Genomic DNA, 20,336 nt, shown 5'->3' with positions numbered 1-20,336 from the left:
AAACTGGACAATTCCAGCTTTTTTGATTCCTTGAATAACGGTATTTGTGAACATCAATATGTGATACTCCCATCCTGAACTGAGCGAAGGTGTTACGAAATGTGTTCATCCATGAAACATCCACGTATTTCTCTCTTCCAAAACAAGTCTTGTATTGTTTATATACCGAGTATCTTACACTATTTTCTAAGTGGTCATGCCAACGATAACAAAATGAGTTGTACAGTCTTTCTCTAAGTTCTTTGAAAAATAGTCTCTCATGTCCACATCCAAACAACCCACACTTGCTCAAATCCATTTTCACACAGAACATTTTGAACTTTGGTCGCCCAAGTGACAGTACCATTTTCATGCATTTTTAACAAGATTTTATAAGCTCTCTTCAGTTGAAAATAATTGTTCAGGCTGCTTCAGTAATCGAAACCAACATCTTATATATTGAATGACTGACTTAAGCGGAAGAGAGAGAGAGAGACGGAGAGAGGCTATCGTGGATTCAGTGCATTGAAACCGGAATGAAGCGAAACGCACTTTATTGTTCTGCACCGGGCTCCACTGCACGGCAATACACCGAAACGGTGACGTGTATCGCGACAATTCATTTGGAACGTTTCCGGTGAAAGGTCATTGTATTCATAACCATGGGTGTGACGTATTATTCTGGACACACTAAATGCGGAAGAGCACATTACCTTTCATTTCACCCCCACCCCCCAGCCCCCCGCCCTCCCCCTCCCTCCCCTTCTGAACTGCTACTGTGAGAAACGGGTCACTATGATATATGTTTTGTGTGTGTGTGCTTTGTTTTTGTGTGGGGAGAGAGCCGCGCGGATGGCGTTGTCATAAGAGCGGATGGCGGTGTCATAAGGGCGGATGGCGGTGTCATAAGAGCGGATGGCGGTGTTAACCGCATAGCTGTGAAAAAAAAGTCAGTGTGTCTCCTGTGGTTTATGACCACTGAGCTTAGGAAGATGCGACGGACGCGAACAACGCACCGACTGTGAATGCGCCATGCGTAGTGTGTGATGACCATTAATGTAGTTAGTATTCAGGTGAGTCCTCTCTCTCTCTCTCTCTCGATCTGTGAATGTCCGCCAATCTCCCATTTTCTCTCACGCACACCTACACTCGCGCACACGAGAAACACATTCACGCAAACACACACACGCGCGCCCGCGCATATGCCCACGGTGAAACACTCGCCGCCAACCCTTCATGCCCCCCCTAACCCCCGCCCCCCCTCCACACACACACACACACACACACACACACACACACACACGTGCGCTTACAGAGAGATACTGCGCATTGTGTGACAAATACATCAAGAAGATAGTTGCAAAAGATAATGCAATAGAATACTAAATATGAGGTCGGGTGGAAAGAAAGAATAGAGTGGTTGAAGATCAAAAACCAGTCTGAATAATATTTTTGTTTGTTTAATCACATGAAAATGATGATTCTTTGCGGAATCGAAAACAGTTTTCGTGAAATGTATCAGGAAATGCCATATAGCCTAAAGGAAACATGTGAAATGCGCATGTATATAATTATATCACAAAGAAAATGATGAAATAAATTATGTGATATTCACAAGTGAAAATATGGATATTGAAACAAGTTCAGTGGAAGCGTGCTGATTCGTTCAACACTTCAGTTGAAGGGTTTTGTTAAACGGAGTGTGGAAGATGTTTTGGTGGTATGGGTGATTTTACCACACCCATCCTTGTTTCTTTTCGCATCATCTCTGAAATAGGTACTTCATTGCTTTCGCGTGGTGTGTCTGTGTGTGTGTATCTGTGCGTGCGTGTGTGTTTGTTTGTTCGTGCGCGTGCGCGCGCGCCTCTAGAACAGAATATAGAATATGTGAATGCATTCTGTATCTTTATCCAAGATGAAAGGATAGAGAAAGTAATTATGATATAAAATAACACAAATTCAGGGCCGGGGAGACTTGAAGTGCTTTGACAATGGCGGAGTTTGGTGGTCGTCTGACACGGAGAAACTGGCGGACTGTCACGTTCCCCTGACACTGTTGTTGAAATGTGAAATGTGGCACTCCTTTCCGCTTGTCACCCAGACAGCGAGGAGGTGTTTTAAAAAAGAAAAAAAAAAAGAAGAAAAAAAAAAAAGAAACTATAAAGTAAGTCTACACGAAACACTTATGACAGCGAGGAGGTGTTGTAAAAAAAGAAACTATAAAGTAAGTCTACACGAAACACTTATGACCATTAAATTTGCATTTCATTTGAGCGCATCTCTCTCTCTTTGTCTCTCTCTGTCTCTCTTTTTATCTCTCTGTGTCTCTGTCTCTGTTTGTCTGTCTCTATCTATGTCTCTGTCTGTCCGTCTGTCTGTCTGTCTGTCTGTCTCTCTCTCTCTCTGTCTTTCTCTCTCTCGTTTTGTTGTTGATCCTGTTTTGTTTGCAGCTTTTACAGGAAGGAGAAGGGAATGCTGTAGCAAGTAAATGCATCAAGCTCGACGTGTTTCAGTTTCAAGATGCCAAAGCGATCGGTATGATTATGCTACTACACCACTATACCACAACACTGGTCAAAATAAAATAAAATAAAAAGGAAGAAAAGTGAAAAGTGTGACTTAACATATATTTCCAGTCGCCTTATCTGCAACCTGTTCACTGCATCGATCGCAGTACGGTGTTGATTGGCGAACGCTGCTAACACGTTCTGTCTGCCACTCTTAATAACAAGGACAGATTGGAAGAATTGGCCATGCCTAAAATATTAATCCTTGAATAAAAAAAAAATTTTTTTAAATAAAAAATAAAAAGTTTTGAGTTCTTTTTTTTTCGAACATTTTTATTCAATGTTTACATTGTTAAACACACACATAGAGAAACAAAAAGAAGTACTACCACCACTACTACTACTACTAATAATAATAATAATAGTAATAATAACACAACCACAAGAACATGCTGGCAAAGATCAATGAATCAAGATCAAATATAAGGTCGCCGGGCGCAGTCTAAGGAATCCGATAAATTGTAGGTCGTCAACCTCACAATAGTTAGCACATATGTGGCCATACTTTAAATTGCATAGTAAGATACAAAATATAGTAATAACAATATCAGAGTTCTGAGTTCTGCCCCTTTGACCTAATTAGCTGTGTAAATGGATATGATGATGATGATGCCCCTTTTGCGACTTTTACTCTGCACGTGATCGTCTTCCGTCACTCAAGCGCTGAGGGTGTGTGGGGAGGGAACAAGATAGCCGGTGTGCGGACAATGGGGTAGGTAGGTAGGTAGGTAGATAGTAGGGTGACAATGCAGTGGAGCATACTCATACACAACCAGCAGGGTATCGCTGCGTGTTGATGACAGCTGAAAGGTACAAAGGGCTTCAATGACGTAAAGGGCATATGTCTCGGATGTCGTTTAGAATCGGGGTACCTACCCCCCGCCCCTCTTTCCCTCTGTAGTCCATCACCTTCTTCCTTCGGTCTTTCCTGGCTTCACTTTTTTTTTTCCTTCCTCCTCCTCGTCCTCCTCCTTCCACCCCCATACCACACCCTCACTCCCTTCTTCGCGAAATGCGGGTCAGATGGTCACAGAATCAAGGTGGGGGATTACCACAGGTGTGGAATCTCCTGGTTATGAACTCGGGTTTGGGATTCCACTAACCCCTCCCACCGCCCTTTGTGTTTTTTTTGTTTCACTTATCTTTGTGGGCGCTTTGAGATGAAGGATGGTGACAAGAGATGGGGTGGTGTTCAGGTGGGTTTGTGTAACGTGTGTTCGCAGGCTGACTGATGTCAAAGGGGGGGAGGGTGGGTGGCCGCCAGAAGGCTGAGGATAGTGGGTCAGCTTTACTGGGGCACCACAGGAGGGTCACGGGCCGAAGGTGGTTGTCCTCTTCACCGTGCTGTTTCATGAAGAAAGTGAGCTTACCCGTTCACTTTGTCAAGTTTTGTGTCCGATTTTTACCGCTCCACCGAGTCGTTTTAACATCGTTGATAAGATGGAACAGTATTGGTTTTGCTGGTCATTGTATAATCAGTTTGAGGATGTGTCCGGGTAAAATGTGTTACATTCACAATAAGCCCTTTCCTGGGTATTTAACCAGCTGTGTGTATTTAACCAGTTGAGTGGACTGGGTCAGCTATGTTTAGTCATTGTGCTCAAAGTATGCCGGCCATTCTGTTCTTTGTAAACCAACATTCTGACGACTTTTAAAGCCCCGTGGGTTTCATTTTTATTTCACCTACCTTGCTTTCGTGTAACAATCTCTTTGTTGTTTTTTTTTGTTGTTGTTGTTGTTGTTGTTCTTGTTGTTTGTTATGCTATTGTTTCCAAGAAGAAACCGGGGACAGAATCAGAAAAAAGTATGTTTTAACTGGTGGAAGATGTGGGGTCTCATAATGTACAAACAGTAGATAATCCCGTATAAATTCAGAACATTTACTGCTCTTCTCTTTTTCTTTTTTCTTTCTTTTTTGTTTTTTGCGATAAATGAATCGAAATTAATAGCAAGTAAATTTCTTTTCTGTGACAAAAAAAAACAAACTGTTTGACAGAGAGAGAGAGAGAGAGAGAGAGAGAGAGAGTTCCTCACGATCTTTTCAGTTAAATTCTTATGTATTATTCGTGCAATATATACTGGTATATATATATATATATATATATATATATATATATATATATATATATATATATATATATATATATATGTGTGTGTGTGTGTGTGTGTGTGTGTGTGTGTGTGTGCTATATATATATATATATATATATATATATATATATATATATATACAAAGGTTGAGTCGTCGGGGATGAGTCAGAGGTAGCATTATGCAGGTGAATTAAGCACATTTGAAGGAAACCCACACACAAATTTCGCCGAAAAACATTGCTGTGTATACAGATAAGTGAAAAACTTGGTTCAGCACCGAAAGTTCACGTCGACAAAAACACGATAAATTCTTGTCCAGCGTTGAACGTAAAAAGGAGAAGAAAAAAAAAATCGTTAATCTTGATATATCTTAAATGTATGTGTTGGTGTTCGTGTTGGGCGGGGCGGTTTTCACTCGTTTATCTTTAAAAGACCGTGTTTAACCCAATAAACCTGCCTCTCCGGACACTTCTGTGGCGACCACCAGACTCATGCGGTTCTTATAAAAGTCAGCAAGTTTTTGACATTGAGGGAGCGAAGGAAACAGCAACAGTGTCTGTAAGACAATATGACGTCGTGTGTCAAAACGTACGTCGTCTGTTGTTTCCTGTCCAACGCCTTCTATCTTCGTTTCCCGCAACTCAGTATACTATGTTGACTTCGCTTCACAGTCCCCCCCTCCCCTCGGCTCTCTCTCTCTTCCAACCCCTTCTCTCTCTGTCTCTCTCTGTCTCTTTCCAACCCCTTCTCTCTCTGTCTCTTTCCAACCCCTTCTCTCTCTGTCTCTTTCCCACCCCTTCTCTCTCTGTCTCTCTCTGTCTCTCTCTCTCTGTTCCAACCCCTTCTCTCTCTGTCTCTCTCTGTCTCTTTCCAACCCCTTCTCTCTCTGTCTCTCTCTGTCTCTTTCCAACCCCTTCTCTCTCTGTCTCTCTCTGTCTCTTCCAACCCCTTCTCTCTCTGTCTCTCTCTGTCTCTTTCCAACCCCTTCTCTCTCTGTCTCTCTCTGTCTCTTTCCAACCCCTTCTCTCTCTGTCTCTCTCTGTCTCTTCCCACCCCTTCTCTCTCTCTCTCTCTGTCTCTTTCCAACCCCTTCTCTCTCTGTCTCTCTCTGTCTCTTCCAACCCCTTCTCTCTGTCTCTCTCTGTCTCTTTCCAACCCCTTCTCTCTCTGTCTCTCTCTCTTTCCAACCCCTTCTCTCTCTGTCTCTGTCTCTCTCTCTCTCTTCCAACCCCTTCTCTCTCTGTCTCTTTCCAACCCCTTCTCTCTCTGTCTCTCTCTGTCTCTTTCCCACCCATTAGTTATATATATATATATATCTTTTCCCCACTCATCAGTTATCTCTTTCTCTCTTCCCCACCCCATCTCTCCCCCATCCCCTCTTCCCCACCCCATCTCTCCCCCATCCCCTCTTCCCCTCCCATCAGTTATATATCTCTCTCTCTCTTCCCCCCCTCCCCTCGACTCGCTTTCTCTTCCCCACCCCTTCTCTCTCTCTCTCTCTCCCTCCCTCTCTCTACTTCCGCACCAATCAGTTCTCTCTCTCTCTCTCTCTCACTCTCACTCTTCCCCCACTCCTCCGCCGTTTTCAACTACGTTTCCGTGAGGATTAGGTCAGCTTTGCACTCAACACGAATGACACGTGCTGGGAATGATCCATCTGATATCCCGAGACCATATCTGCAGATTAAGTAATGTGTATTATATCCCAGCCAGCAAGCTACATTTGAGAACCGTACCAGAAACCAAGCGCGGTCACGAAGACCATAAAATTATGGAGCATTGTCTCCGGTGTCTGTTGTTTTCACGTCACTGCTACGTCACCAGGGGGTCAACGACATCATTGCTGTGGAAACCGGGTCACTCGGTTTTTAACCTGTAGCAGTGAAGACTGAGAGGGGTGGGCGTAGGGGGGGGATGATACTGTGCTTCTCGTGATGGTGTTCACAGACAGAAACACTGCACAACTCCTGTGGTGGCGTTTAGAGAGAGAGAGAGAGAGAGAGAGAGTAAACACTGCACAGCTCTTGTTATGGCGTTTAGAGAGAGTGAATAAACACTGCACAGCTCTTGTTATGGCGTTTAGAGAGAGTGAATAAACACTGCACAGCTCTTTTCATGGCGTTTAGAGAGAGTGAATAAACACTGCACAGCTCTTTTCATGGCGTTTAGAGAGTGAATAAACACTGCACAGCTCTTTTCATGGCGTTTAGAGAGTGAATAAACACTGCACAGCTCTTTTCATGGCGTTTAGAGAGTGAATAAACACTGCATAGCTCTTTTTATGGCGTTTAGAGAGTGAATAAACACTGCATAGCTCTTATGGCATTTAGAGAGAGTGAATAAACACTGCACAGCTCTTTTCATGGCGTTTAGAGAGTGAATAAACACTGCACAGCTCTTTTCATGGCGTTTAGAGAGTGAATAAACACTGCATAGCTCTTTTTAAGGCGTTTAGAGAGAGTGAATAAACACTGCACAGCTCTTGTTATGGCGTTTAGAGAGAGAAGAAACATTATACAACTAATGTGATGTACAACTTTTGTGATGGCGTTAAGAGAGAGAGAGAGAGAGAGAGAGGAGAGATACTGCACAGCTCTTGTTATGCCTTAGAGAGAGAATAAACATTGTACAACTTGTGATGCACATCTCTTGTGATAGCGTTGAGAGAGAGAGAGAGAGGGAGGGAGAGAGAGAGAGAGAGAGAGAGAGAAACTGTACAGCTCTTGTGATGGTGTTAAGTGAGTGAAAAAGTTACTGAAAATTATTAAATCATGCTTGGTTCCCCTTTCCAAAAATACCACTGTCACAGAATTTGGCCTTTCCAACCAAACCATGAACAGATGAATGTTCCAGAGGCGCAAACGTTCTGGAAAAAAACACAAGACTGGCCTGTTTCCTCCAACAAGCTCAATAAGGACCTGGAGTTATTGTAATAGGTCAATCTTGATTGATTGCAGTTGGCTTGTTGTCATCAACATTGATGCAATTTGATTTGGTTTGAGTGATCCTTATACAGCCCTTGTGGCTATCGGGTCTATGAGCTTAGTGAAAATATGAGTATGAACATGGTCTGTGAGAGAGAGAGAGAGAGAGAGAGAGAGAGAGAGAGAGAGAGAAACAAAACTTTAAAATAGTGATTAAAGATAAGTTTCAAACTCTAGAAACTGAAAGCATCAACACTGATTTCACCAACAAACCAGTCATTTTAATTCACATAAATTATAATAATAACATTAGTTAATTAACCAGTTATTTCCATCAATTCATACTTGATCTGAAGGTTGAACCGAAGTCACATTGTGCACGCACACATGCATTAACAGAATGAAAATTTGGATGGCACAGACAGTGCCATGTTTCATCACAAAACAGCTTTAAAGTAAAACAGTGGAAATGCATACTGCATCTTATTATAACTGATATAAGTAAATGTGGACATAATGAGTGGTTGGGAAATTGGAAATGAGATGGGTAAATTTGTGGATTGAGGGACAGAATTCAAACATAGTGCACATATATGAATGTGTGCAAGCATGTATGTGTGCAAGTTTCCACTGAAAGTTTACCCTCAAAAAGTGCATTCTTTCATCCACATTCCTTCAAGCACAATGAAACTTTCTGAGACAGTTTGCATGCATTTGGAGTGGGCTGGGGAGGGAGTGGATATGTACAGATGAAAGGGATGGACAAGCATGGGTGGGAACTGAGACGCACATGAAGGGAGGAAGGTAACAGTTACCTGGTAATAACTCTTTTTTGACTCTTCATGTGCTGATTTACCAGACTTGAGTCAGTTCTTGTCAACTTAAAACATGTAAAGAGAAAAAAAAAACACACATAAAATACTGATCTGGAATTGCATAATTCAGGTCAAGGTTAAGTAAAATGAATCAAATATAAACAGTTTCTCTTTTTTAAAACAATTTATCCACCAGAGGTTGATGTTTCTCTGGTATGTTGCGTAGTACTAGTACTTGGATGAGCGGTGTCTCATTTCGCACACAAGGAACTGGTGTTTTGCAGATGATATTAGGTGGCCAAATTGACAAGGTTCTGCAGGCAACAAAAAGAAATTTTCTTCCTAAAATTACGTTTAAATAACATACTTACCGTGACCCACTTGTGCAGACTCCTGCCGCGGAATCAGACCCCTGCCGGAGTCTGCACTAGTGGGTCACGGTTAAGTATGTGTAATTAAAATATATATTACTTAACCTAGCACCAGTATGTGCAATACTTCCTTTGGTGAAGGACACAAGTTTTACCTACCACCCTTCACTCCCAACCCCCACCCTTCTTCAATGATTAAGTACGGTTGACCCACCAGAAGAGAGCCTGGCACTGCTGAAGAGTCACTTTGGTGATTTTCAGAGGTTCTTGTCCCGATTCAACACGCACATGACACCACCTACTATGCTCCCCTGCTGATGACAATCATCACTTTGTTGCAGAGCCGGACGGAGTGAGTGTCCCCTCTAGAGGCTGCCACCACAACCAATAACCACCCCACTGAACACCACTGAAGTGACACGACAGCAGCGTCTCCTCTGGTGGGTCAGCCATATTTGCTCACTGACAAAAGGTGGAATTTGAAGTGAAGGGTCTGCGATGGGTAAGGGATGTTGTAGAGGAAGGGGGTGGCAAAGTAGGCACACAGAAGTGAGATTGGGTCAGTGGCTGGGAGAGAGGGGAGGGGCGAGCAAGGGAGGGGATAGAGAGACATGGAGGGGAATCTGGGAGGGGAGTAAAGAGGGAGGGATGGGGAGTCGGGTAAGCATGGTGGGGGATGTGGAGGCAGAGTCAGGGAAGCATGGAGGGAGTGGGGATGTAGAGGTGGAATCCCACCCCACCTCTTTTTTTATGAAATAAATGCTCAAACTTAAAATAAATGACCACTTTATACAACTGTTATTCTTTTAAGTTCTGTTTTACCATGTGTTAAATAACTGTCATTTTGTTATTTCCCAACAATGATTTAAAAGGAAAAAATATAATCTGACACTCCATGTCTTTCCTTTCTCTTGTTGAAAAGACTCACTCTGACTTTCTTTATTCCACAGCAGCATTTCTTTTTCTATTCTTTTAACAATTTGTCTGTATTCTGGCTTTCTTTTTTCCACAGCAGCATTTTGTCTTCTATTCTTTTAACAATAATTATGTCACAGACAGAGTGTGAAAGTTGAGCCGTGTCAAAATGTTTTTAGTCTGTGGCCATTTCATCAGAAACCATAAGAAAAGTAAGTTTTCTTTTTATCATTCAAAAGGGACGCAAGAAGTTTTCCCCACAAAGTCTTTTGTTTCTGTCACTTTACCTCTCAACGCAACCCAAGTGAACTGGGGACGCTAGATGAAACAATTTTTCTTGCAGCACTCCATATGTATGGTGAATGTGATTAAAGTTGAACACAAATCTGACACATGTTCAATGGTATATCTAGTCATAAATATAGCCCTGATTTTGCAGTGACTAGCATGTTTTAAAATGGTTATCAATTTTATTTCCTATGACAGGAGACATTACAGGGTGCAGATGGTGTATCTTCAAGCTTTTAAGTGGTATTTCAATCGGCACTTAATGAAAAGCAAAACAAAAATCTATAATAATTCTAGAAGGCTACAATTATTCATGAACTTTGAATTGCTGCAAACAGTCATAGAAAACAGCTGCTTCAATCATACAAATTATCAATGAACAACACTCACATAATTCTGCATACACACATTAATGGCATACATGAATAGCAAATAAGTATCCTGAAGTTCTGTGCCACAGAACAGGCATCTTCACTATGGTGACAGAAGTTAATGCATTTCATTAGTTCTCTGCTGCTATCCCAAGATGCTAGATTAGCAGTGTTCATAAAATGTGAAATTGGTGTAACAGAACAAGGTACTAGTGAAGAAAATAATCCTTGGATCATCGCGAGGAAAAGGGAATGTGTAGTGCCATAAATCACAGACAGATGGGGATGAATACAAACCCACCTTCCAAGAATAATAGTGAATCATGTCCACGCAGAATTCTGCACACTGCATGTACAATAAACACACACTTGGCAGTTTTTCAGTATATGGCATGTGGCCACCGAAGCTACAGACTGAGTACATCTCCACAGGTATATTCAACTATGTACACCTCTACTGACTAACAATCAAAACAGCTACCAGAACACTTAACTGTCAGCTGCATAACCATATGAACATAGTAATATCTCTGTAGTTTTTCATTCATTATTTGGTGTCATTGTCAAGAAGGTTGTGCAAGGACAGAAGTGCGAGCTGCCAGAAGCTGCTGTGTTAAATAACAATGCAGTGGTTACAACAGTCTCCAATGCTCCTGTGCTTTCTACATGGTCATGACATACAATTAAAACACAAGACAATGCCCAGCTGTGTTTAAGAAAAGCTCATTCAAGTAATTATCTACACTGCATGTTCACTGAATAAAACATGCATGATTGGAGTAGGTGCAGCTGGTTTCGTTTAGGAAGCAATAAGTCTTCTGGTTTTCCAGTATCATTAAAATTATATCATTGATTTGCTTAACACAGATCACACCACACTTCACTACACCACAAAAGAATGTTGACTTTCATGCTTCTTGCCTGATGCCCACATCTGGGTTTTCTAAATGGACTGCAAAAATAATGACCAACTGGGTGCTTATTTTATTAAATGGGTTGGTGTATTATTCATTTACTAAGGTGGTGTGTGGTTTTATCTCATCAACTTTGTGAATATATTTCACAAACGGACCATGCAATAATTTGCTACTGACAATAGCCAAACTGAAATTTGCAAAGACATTGACATCAGTTTTTGAAATAGCTCATTTTCTTCTTTTCAAACTTAGCACAATAAAAATGACAGACACCCCTACAATAATTTTCCAGCACTAATAATTATCAACCTCTCAGTACTCTCCCAAAACATGAACACTCACAGTATTTACGCTTTGCAGAAACATATGTACAGAAAAACAGTTAACAATTCTTCACCCTGATGGCCACTAACATAACCCACAACACAAAAGTGCATTCAGAACAGACTGCACAAGAAACAATAGCAAGCAAGTCTGAACTTCAAACTGCTAACAAATAATACTTCCATGCTCTTTGTAAAAAATATTGATACTGCAGCTGTAAACGCCTACCCAAACACACACACACACACACACACACACCAAGACCTGATCTGAATCCATGAAATACGTTCTTTCCACACTTATTTCAAAATACAGTATCATAAAAATCTTATCTGAGGCCATCAGATTCACAGTTCTCTTCGCATGCAGTACAATCAAACGAAATGTTACACAACTGACAATGTTTAATGAAAAGTATTCCAACCATGTGCATAAACAGAGCTCGTTCCTGTTGTGTGAGACACACATGTGTGCTGCGGTGGGCAATCCAACAATACGATGTAATTCACCAAAAGAGGAAAAAACACAACAATGTTAATGTACATATTCACCAAAACCTTTATCATCAAGAGCTCCAATATCATATGAAAAACTGGAGACAAGCTTCCATGATCATTTATACAGCAAGACCATCACCTAAAAGAATCTTAGAAGTTTATACATCTCAGAAATGTTATCCTTTCATGATTACCATTCTGGACAGACAAACATATAATGTTATTTCACAAGAAGTTATGTTGAGACAGGTCCTGATGCATGTAAACCACAGTGCAAATACAGAGAAACCACAGCTTGTGCCCAACAACTTTTATGACCACACAGCAGTGGCCCTGAAACCACATCATTTTACCGCTTGTGTTAATCATTTTGGTACCTATCATTAAAAGACGAAAGAACAGGCTTACTCATACTGGTAAAAAAAAAATCACAATGTACAAAAACTGACTGATTTTAACAAAAATGACAAGAATATAAAACCAACTAAAATTAAAGAAAATTGGTATAACATAAGAAGGGTAAAAAGAGAATGGGGAGTCGTTAAACACAAGCACCAGATATGCTACCCATGACTGATTATGTCCCGATTCACTTGCTCTTTGCTGCTCAATCTCAATCACCAGTGAGGCTTCTCCATGATTATTTTTCATTTACTTCCACCATTCATTACTTTTGATCGTTTCAGCCATTCATTCCACTGGATGGTCTACTGAATCCTGTGACCTTACAACTGTTGTGATATTACAGAAAATGATATGCTGCATCTTTGACTTGATCCACTGTGATGTGTACCATGATTCTCACACTAACTACAGAACACAGAACAGAAATATCTTCTTGATTTTACCAGCAGTTACTGAACCAGCATGGAAAGTACCAATAGAAAAACATAACACACCCATACCATGAGCACTGGGACACACACACACACACACACACACACACACACACACACACACACACAAGCACAAGATGTAAAAGAAGAGCTGGGGGCATGGTAGGGAAGAGACTACTGTATGCAGTTATGAAATGACCAAAAGATCAAATCTGACTGCACTGAAGGGTCCTGTTGCCTCTCCATATCATTCATTTTTTCTGATAGTCATAGCAATCCACAGGACCAGATACATATACAAAAAAGGACTGTGGTGGGTGCACATGGCGTCACACCTGTGGAAAGAACTACACTGTAAAATTATCCACAATGAAACAATCATGATTAATCTGTATATTGCATTCCCCCTTTAACACCAAGACACAGGCATAATACAAAGACTGGCAGATCTGAGTATAATGCAACAAAGACACATCGATATACTTCAGGCTTTCTGAGTACAAATCAATAGAATTATTGCACACACATGTTGATCACTGAAATCAGTTTGATTCTCCCATGCTCATGATGAACACACACACACACACATAAGAAGAAAAGAGAAAGGAAAGGGTAAGAGCAGCAACAAAGCCACAAACCCTGCAGTAGACCCCTCAGGCCAGGAGCTGAATGGTGCCGTTATCAGAGCCCAAGAGGAGTGCTCGGTTCAGAGGCAGGACTGCCATGCTGGTCAGCACGCCCTTGAAGGTATCAGACCTCAACTTGACGCTGCTGAACTGAGCCTGTTGGGTGGTGTGGGAAACATTAGAATAATGCATATTCAGTCATTCTGTTTTTAAAAGATATTGTATATTTCAACTCTTTCGCCACCAAAGGTGAGTTTAATTGACTGGACAGTGCACCACATGACATTGAGCGGTCATGTTAAAAAGACCATTTTTCACATTGTAACAAAGCTCAACAGTTGCAGCCAGTTTCCTGCCATTAGAACAATGACTAGCCTTTGCTCCCTGACCCAGTTTGAAGTGAAACAGTCCATTGTGTTGTTTTGATATGAACCGAAGCCTGTGACTGAGAGCATCGTTTCTATAATATTTGGTGCTGGGGAGTGTTTTTTACACAGAAACTTGGCGGTGAAAGAGTTAAAATAAAGCACCCTGGATATAACTCTACAAATAAATAACACTCATCTGGAAGGGTGCAACCTTTCTTCTGACTGGGGGAGAAAATTTGGAGAATAAAAAGGAAGGGAAGAATTAGTGTGGGAGATGTGAGCACTTCTTAAATGGGGGAGAAACACTGCAGGTTGTTTTTGTTTTGTTTTCTGCCGTTTCAAAATTCAAAGCCTCAACAAACCACTTTCTGATTTCTCAATGAAGCAGTGCATGTTTTCGGATACCCCCTTACCTTTCACCCCCCTCAGTTCTGCTCTCCATCCATCTGAAGAAGGGTTGCACTCAAAACTTATCCCACTCCCCTCTGACCAAGCACCTTTTAAAAGCAAGCATCTTCAAACCAGTTTTTCAAGTCAGTTCCTTCTCTCCTCCATATTAAAAATGTTGCATACTAAAAAGACTTGACTATAAAGTTGCCAGAACACAGCACAAGAAAGTCAACATTCTTCAAACTCTTGATAATCATACACGTTTATACTGGAATTGTCGTTTCACCATCTCCGTGAAAAATTAAAGCATGATTTACAAAAACTGAAACTGGAATAGTGGTGTCACCATCCCAAAGCTAAATCACAGCTTCTATATACTCCGGATACCTACATGGTCACTGACACTGGAGTGGACCCCGATGCGATTGGCTGTCGTTGCACTCAACACTTGCTCCCTGTAGAAACTGAAGCAATGGACAGGGTCGCTGGGACCTGAAACAAAGCAACTACTTCAACTGCTGCCATGTGCTCTTTTTTTTATCCCAAGTTGACAAAAAAAATTTCAATCAATTGTGATTGTACAATCAGCTTGCTAATAATTTGATATGGGATAGAGTGCGGGGGTAGTACAAACAAAACAGTGCAAGGGAGACAAATACTGTATAACTGCCGCAGCTGACTTCTCTCCCCTACACTGATGAACACTTTCACCCTCATGAAATGCTTGTGTGCAGTTCTTGTTTGTTGCCTGTGTTTCCCAGCTGAAAAACTCTCTGAGATTAAATGTAATGCACGAAATCCAAATGTAAAAAAAAAAAAAAAAAAACTGAAACAATACACACGTCAGCTGTACAAATATTCACTCAAGGCCAAGAAAGGGTAATCTTCATAAGATATGTCATCCCAGACCTGTGCACACAATGACACTGACCTTTCAAGGGACAGATTTCCATCCCTCCATCAACACTCCACACCTTCAAAGTGCCGTCAAAGGAAGAGGACACCAGCTTGTGTTTGTTGAACGCCTTCAGCTGTAACCCCACACACACACCAACCTTTATACATGCACACAGACCTTAACACACACACACATACATACACACACAAAACCTAAACAAAAACACAAACACACACACAAACAAAAAACACACACAACCTTAACACGCACACACAACCTTTACACACACACACACACACACACACACACACACATTAACAAAAAAACCACACAACCTTAACACGCACACATTATCTTTACAAACACACCCACACCCACACACAAACAAATTAAACGCACTCATAACCTCAACAGTCAAACCATATCACCCTTCAGCTATATCCTGTGTCTGCAACAAAACTCATCTCTCACAGAAAACAATGAGACTCTGAAAGACAAAATTTGAATGGTCATGAAACAGCATGACAATGCTGATTAATCAGAATGCCGAAAGTTTCCACTTCGAGAAGAGGAAATATGCTGTCACAGAAGCACACATTCTCAATACACACTGAAATAAGAGCATGAAAGCAATGCTTTTTTTTTTTTTTAAGAGCACCAGAATCTCCTTACATAAGCCTATGAAGTACCAGATGTTCCCTTACATGCCTGACAGAAAGCTTGAGTTTTCTACGACTGAATCACTGTATTACCATAAATGCGACACTCAAAACACACCATTACATGAGCATGCTGACCTGCAGTATTTCCCCATCGTGAGCTTTCCATGAAGAGAGCAGCAGGCCACTGTCTAGCTCCAGAATAGAGATCACCCCTGTGGAAAAACCCACAGCCACCCAACTGCCCTCGGGGCACACACCCACACACCGCAGGAGACCTGCAAAAACAAATCACTGCTGTGTTCTTTCTTTTCCATTCCATTTTAGGACAATCTATAACCCCAACCTTTTTTTTTTTTTAATAAATTATCCACAACTTTTTAAATAGAAGTTTTATCTAACTACAATAAATCACTAGTTTCCCAGAAAAAATACTAACACAGAAACAAACAACTCAAACCACCCCACCCCCACCCACTTATCTTTACATCATCCTCTGATATCAATGAAATCAATTAAACCACACACAAGATTCTCCCCTCTCCCTCCTTGAAACATACCTGTCAAGTTAACACACTACTGGACACAAGAAAATGACAAATGTTTATCAATACAATGTATTAGAGATTTAACCTTCGCTGGCTGTCGCTTTTGACTACACACGGAAGCTCATGTGGGTCATCCATGACCCATACCTTTTAAAGACAAAAACCTGTATATTCCTCCAAAGCTTGTGTGGGTCGTGCACGACCCATACTTTGTAAAGAGACAAAAACCTGTATATTCCTCCAAAGCTTATAACAAAATATAGAAAAGGAAAACATATCGTAACAACTGATTACACACACATGTGCTCGCACACACACACACAGACTCACACAAACACATACACTCAGAAGAAACACATGCTCACGCATTCACACACACACACACACACACTCGCACACACACACACACAACTGATCACACACACAAACACATAACACAAATGTACATACATACAAACCCTACTTATGCACACAGAGACTGAGACAGAGAGAGAGACTGAGACCCAGAGAGAGAGAGAGAGAGAGAGAGAGATGACTCATAGCATCCTATACACGCACAATCAAAGATATTCAGTCACACAGGTACATGCTGTTACAGAAAGGGATGGAAGGGGGTTATAGCTGAAGACAGGCGAAAGGGACGGGGCGGAGAGGGGGAGGGGGTAGTGGAGAGTAGTGGGGTAGTGAGGCTATTGAAAGTAAAACTTCTTTATTTTCCTTCACTAATTGCAAATTAAACCTTCTGAAATCACTATTTAAAAGGTATGGGTCGTGCATGACCCACACGAACTTTCGAGGGGTGACCACACGTTTTCCTTTTTAAAACATATGTCATACATGACCCACACAAGCGTCCGTGTGTAGTTAAAACGCCACCTTTAATTACTCATTTACTAATTAATGAATTTTTTTCATTTTTTGGCAAAAGTTGGCCTTTTAGGTGTAGGAAGCCTTTCTGAAATATTGTAGAAAAATATTAAGAATTGGCTGAGATATTTGCGTTTTTGTACCCACGATAGCCAGCGAAAGTTAATACTGGAAGCAAAGAAAGCAAACATTTGCCATGAAATGAAGCCACGGGAACAATTACCTAAAGATCCTGCAGAACACCTGAATTCATGGCCATACTTGCAGGTCCTGAGATCCAAGAACCTGCCACAAAACAAAATGTCCATCAGTACAGAACTTGCTGAATATCTTGTTTTGGAATCAACTGGGCCTGACAGATCAGTCTTCAATGTGGATCTGTCATTATCAAAGAATATAAGTAACAGATGTCAAAGAACAAATCGTCAGTGTTACAAATATTCAGTGAAGAATGCACAAATTGAGAAGAATACGCTATACCCAGCAACTAGCCAGTGTGTTCAAAGCAAGCTCTGTGTGTGTCTGCATGCACTTGTACACATGCATGTATGTGTGTGAGCAAGTAAAAGTGGTCAGGAGCATGCTTGTGAATGTGACATCTTTGTCTTCATTATCAAGCAATGCTTTAAATCTTTACTTGAATTTATCCTTTCTTAATACTGGATAAGGAAACATGCTGTAAAGTTTTAAAAGAACAGAACCTTCATTGCAAGGGAGGGGGGAGGCAAGAGGGCAGCTGACCTGAGTGTGGCCTCCGTGGTGCCCATCAGCACCATGGGGCTGGGGGCAGGGAGTGGCTGCAGAGCCACAGCCGGGCAATACCGGGTGGACTCCAGCTGACACAGGCTGACACCCGTGTACGGGTCCCACACCTGAAACGGTACAGGACTAAAAGTGTCAGTCTCAGTTTCAAGGAGGTGTCAAAGCATGCAACCAATCCATACACACTAAGGGACAAAATAGAATCTTTTTCTTTAGCAAATCATTTACTGCACTCTTAGAAATCTGCCCTCCAAATTAAAAAAAAAGTCTTAAACTGAAAAAGAAAACAAAAACAGGATGTACAATCCTACTGCAATTCAGTCTCTGCCGCAATAAACAGGAGTAGCAAAAATGCCTGTTAAGTCCACCCATGGTTGAAAAAACTGTCTTCTTTTTGTATCTATACCACTGATACCACTGTATGACACAGTTTCCTGTATCCCATGTCGATGCTACAGCCATGATAGAACAAGCTTTGGGGACGTGTATAGAGCAGTCAGAATATATGCTTTGTAAGCTATAGCACAGATGGAAACTGGGAAAAAACAACATGGAAACACACATGTGCACACACATGCAAGCGACTGTAAAACTATAAACTGGAAATATATGGGGGGGAATGACACACCTTCAACCGTAAAAGTGTTAAAAACACCACCATAAAAACGATCACCATCAGTACTGACATGAAAAACATGTTTACAAAAATGTTTTTTTCCAATCACTGTAAAGGGTGCAGAACCTACATGCACTGTACTGTCACAGGAGGCCACTTGTCGCATGCTCTCCACATAGGCAACAGAGAACACAGACTTCTTGTGATGCTGATATGTCCACTGGCAGGGCAACCTGATATCCAGAAAAATAATCAATGTTACTTAAGATGAAAACTGTTGTCAGTCACAAAAAGAAATCAATAACAGACTAAAAATGATTTTAACACACACACACATTCACACACGCACACAATTCATTTTGCATCATTATTTTCCTGAAGTTTTGTCACAACACAAGAAATCATACTGACTAATAAATCCACTCATAAAACTGCATTTCACATGTAAAAACCTCTAAGACAAAAAAAATGGTACATGTTCTGTCAAAAGGAAGGGTGATCATGACAGTGAATACACCTGCCGGAGTCTGCACTAGATGGGTCACAGTTAAGTATGTGTAATTAAAAGGAAACTTTCTATCTAAAATTACGTTTAAATAACATACTTACTGTGACCCAACTAGTGCAGACTCCGGCAGGGGTCTGACATTCCTGTCCTGCACAAACTACTATCCGCCTATGCAGAGAAAACGAAAGCGACTACGGCCGATAACCGCCCGGAAGTAGGTAACCTCCCCTTTGTCCCGCTGGCTAGCGCCCTCTTTTGACGGCAGTCATCATGACTCCTGTTCCTGTGCTCTTCATACGGCTAAGTTTTTTCATATTTCTGCCTGTCTGTCGATTCTCTGGCGTTCTTGTTTTTTGTCAAATTATGTCTCCAACCAGGTCACATAATTATGTAGCTCGATTGGGCGATCGCGCAAAAACTAGCTGCATATGTAACACTTACTACTGGCTCTGTATATCCTATTCACACTTCAGATCCTTGAGTTCTACAAAAAAAAAATCTTTTTCTTTCAAACCTTTAAGTTTGTAGAGTTGACACACTGATAAGGACATACACACAAACACACATGCATGCACACACCTGTGTGTACACAGACAAGCACACAGACATAGTGAACCAATACAGTAAACACACTCACTTGCTGGTGCCATCCCCACAGCTGGTCAAAGCCCACAAGCGCACAGTCTTGTCCTTGCTGGCACTGATGAAACAGTTCTCTGTGTCCATGGGAACAATGCACCGGATGCTGTTTGTGTGACCTGTTACACAGCCACAAACACTTATTGATGATCATATGTATTTTGTGTTGTTGTTTTTGATGGAAAAAGCTTAGCACACTAAACATTCATTGAGTGTGTACAATATTTCAGTTTAATGAAATTTCATGAGGTACAACAACAACTAAATGAATATAAAAAAATTTTAAATGTCCATCAAAAATTCTCAGAGAAGTTGAAAGTTAACATGTGAGAAGTGATCATAAATGTTCACATGAATCTTGCACAGCCTACGATAAAATCAACACCTGGATCCACTCAGTGAATAAAGGGACTTGAAATGGGGGATGCAAGAGGTGAGAAAGCAAGAACTTGAAAGAAAAGAGATGAAGGGAGAAAAACAGAAAAAGACAGGAAGAGAGAAAACAACAGAAAAAAAAGGAGTGAAGGGAGGACCACTCATTTTGTTATGTTATTAGACTT

The 20,336-nt window shown here is 41.1% G+C and overlaps 1 protein-coding gene across 1 annotated transcript in view; it reads right to left on the bottom strand.

Moving 5' to 3' along the window:
- Window positions 1-7,826: 7,826 nt before the first annotated feature.
- LOC143281238 (WD repeat-containing protein 81-like) overlaps window positions 7,827-20,336 on the bottom strand; it is a 36,689-nt gene continuing 24,179 nt past the window's right edge. The window contains exons 21-28 of the mRNA XM_076586335.1: window positions 19,775-19,895; window positions 18,760-18,862; window positions 17,993-18,123; window positions 17,475-17,536; window positions 15,975-16,114; window positions 15,211-15,310; window positions 14,671-14,771; window positions 7,827-13,677 (exon numbers count right to left, since the gene is read on the bottom strand). Coding sequence (XP_076442450.1) covers window positions 13,549-13,677; window positions 14,671-14,771; window positions 15,211-15,310; window positions 15,975-16,114; window positions 17,475-17,536; window positions 17,993-18,123; window positions 18,760-18,862; window positions 19,775-19,895 — 887 coding nt within the window. The 3' untranslated portion in view covers window positions 7,827-13,548. The remainder of the gene's footprint in view (window positions 13,678-14,670; window positions 14,772-15,210; window positions 15,311-15,974; window positions 16,115-17,474; window positions 17,537-17,992; window positions 18,124-18,759; window positions 18,863-19,774; window positions 19,896-20,336) is intronic.

The sequence above is a fragment of the Babylonia areolata genome, chromosome 4 (assembly GCF_041734735.1).
Source record: "Babylonia areolata isolate BAREFJ2019XMU chromosome 4, ASM4173473v1, whole genome shotgun sequence".
Lineage (NCBI taxonomy): Eukaryota > Metazoa > Mollusca > Gastropoda > Neogastropoda > Buccinidae > Babylonia > Babylonia areolata.
Note: the sequence above shows the minus strand (reverse complement) of the source record. Positions and strands in the feature narration are given on the sequence as shown.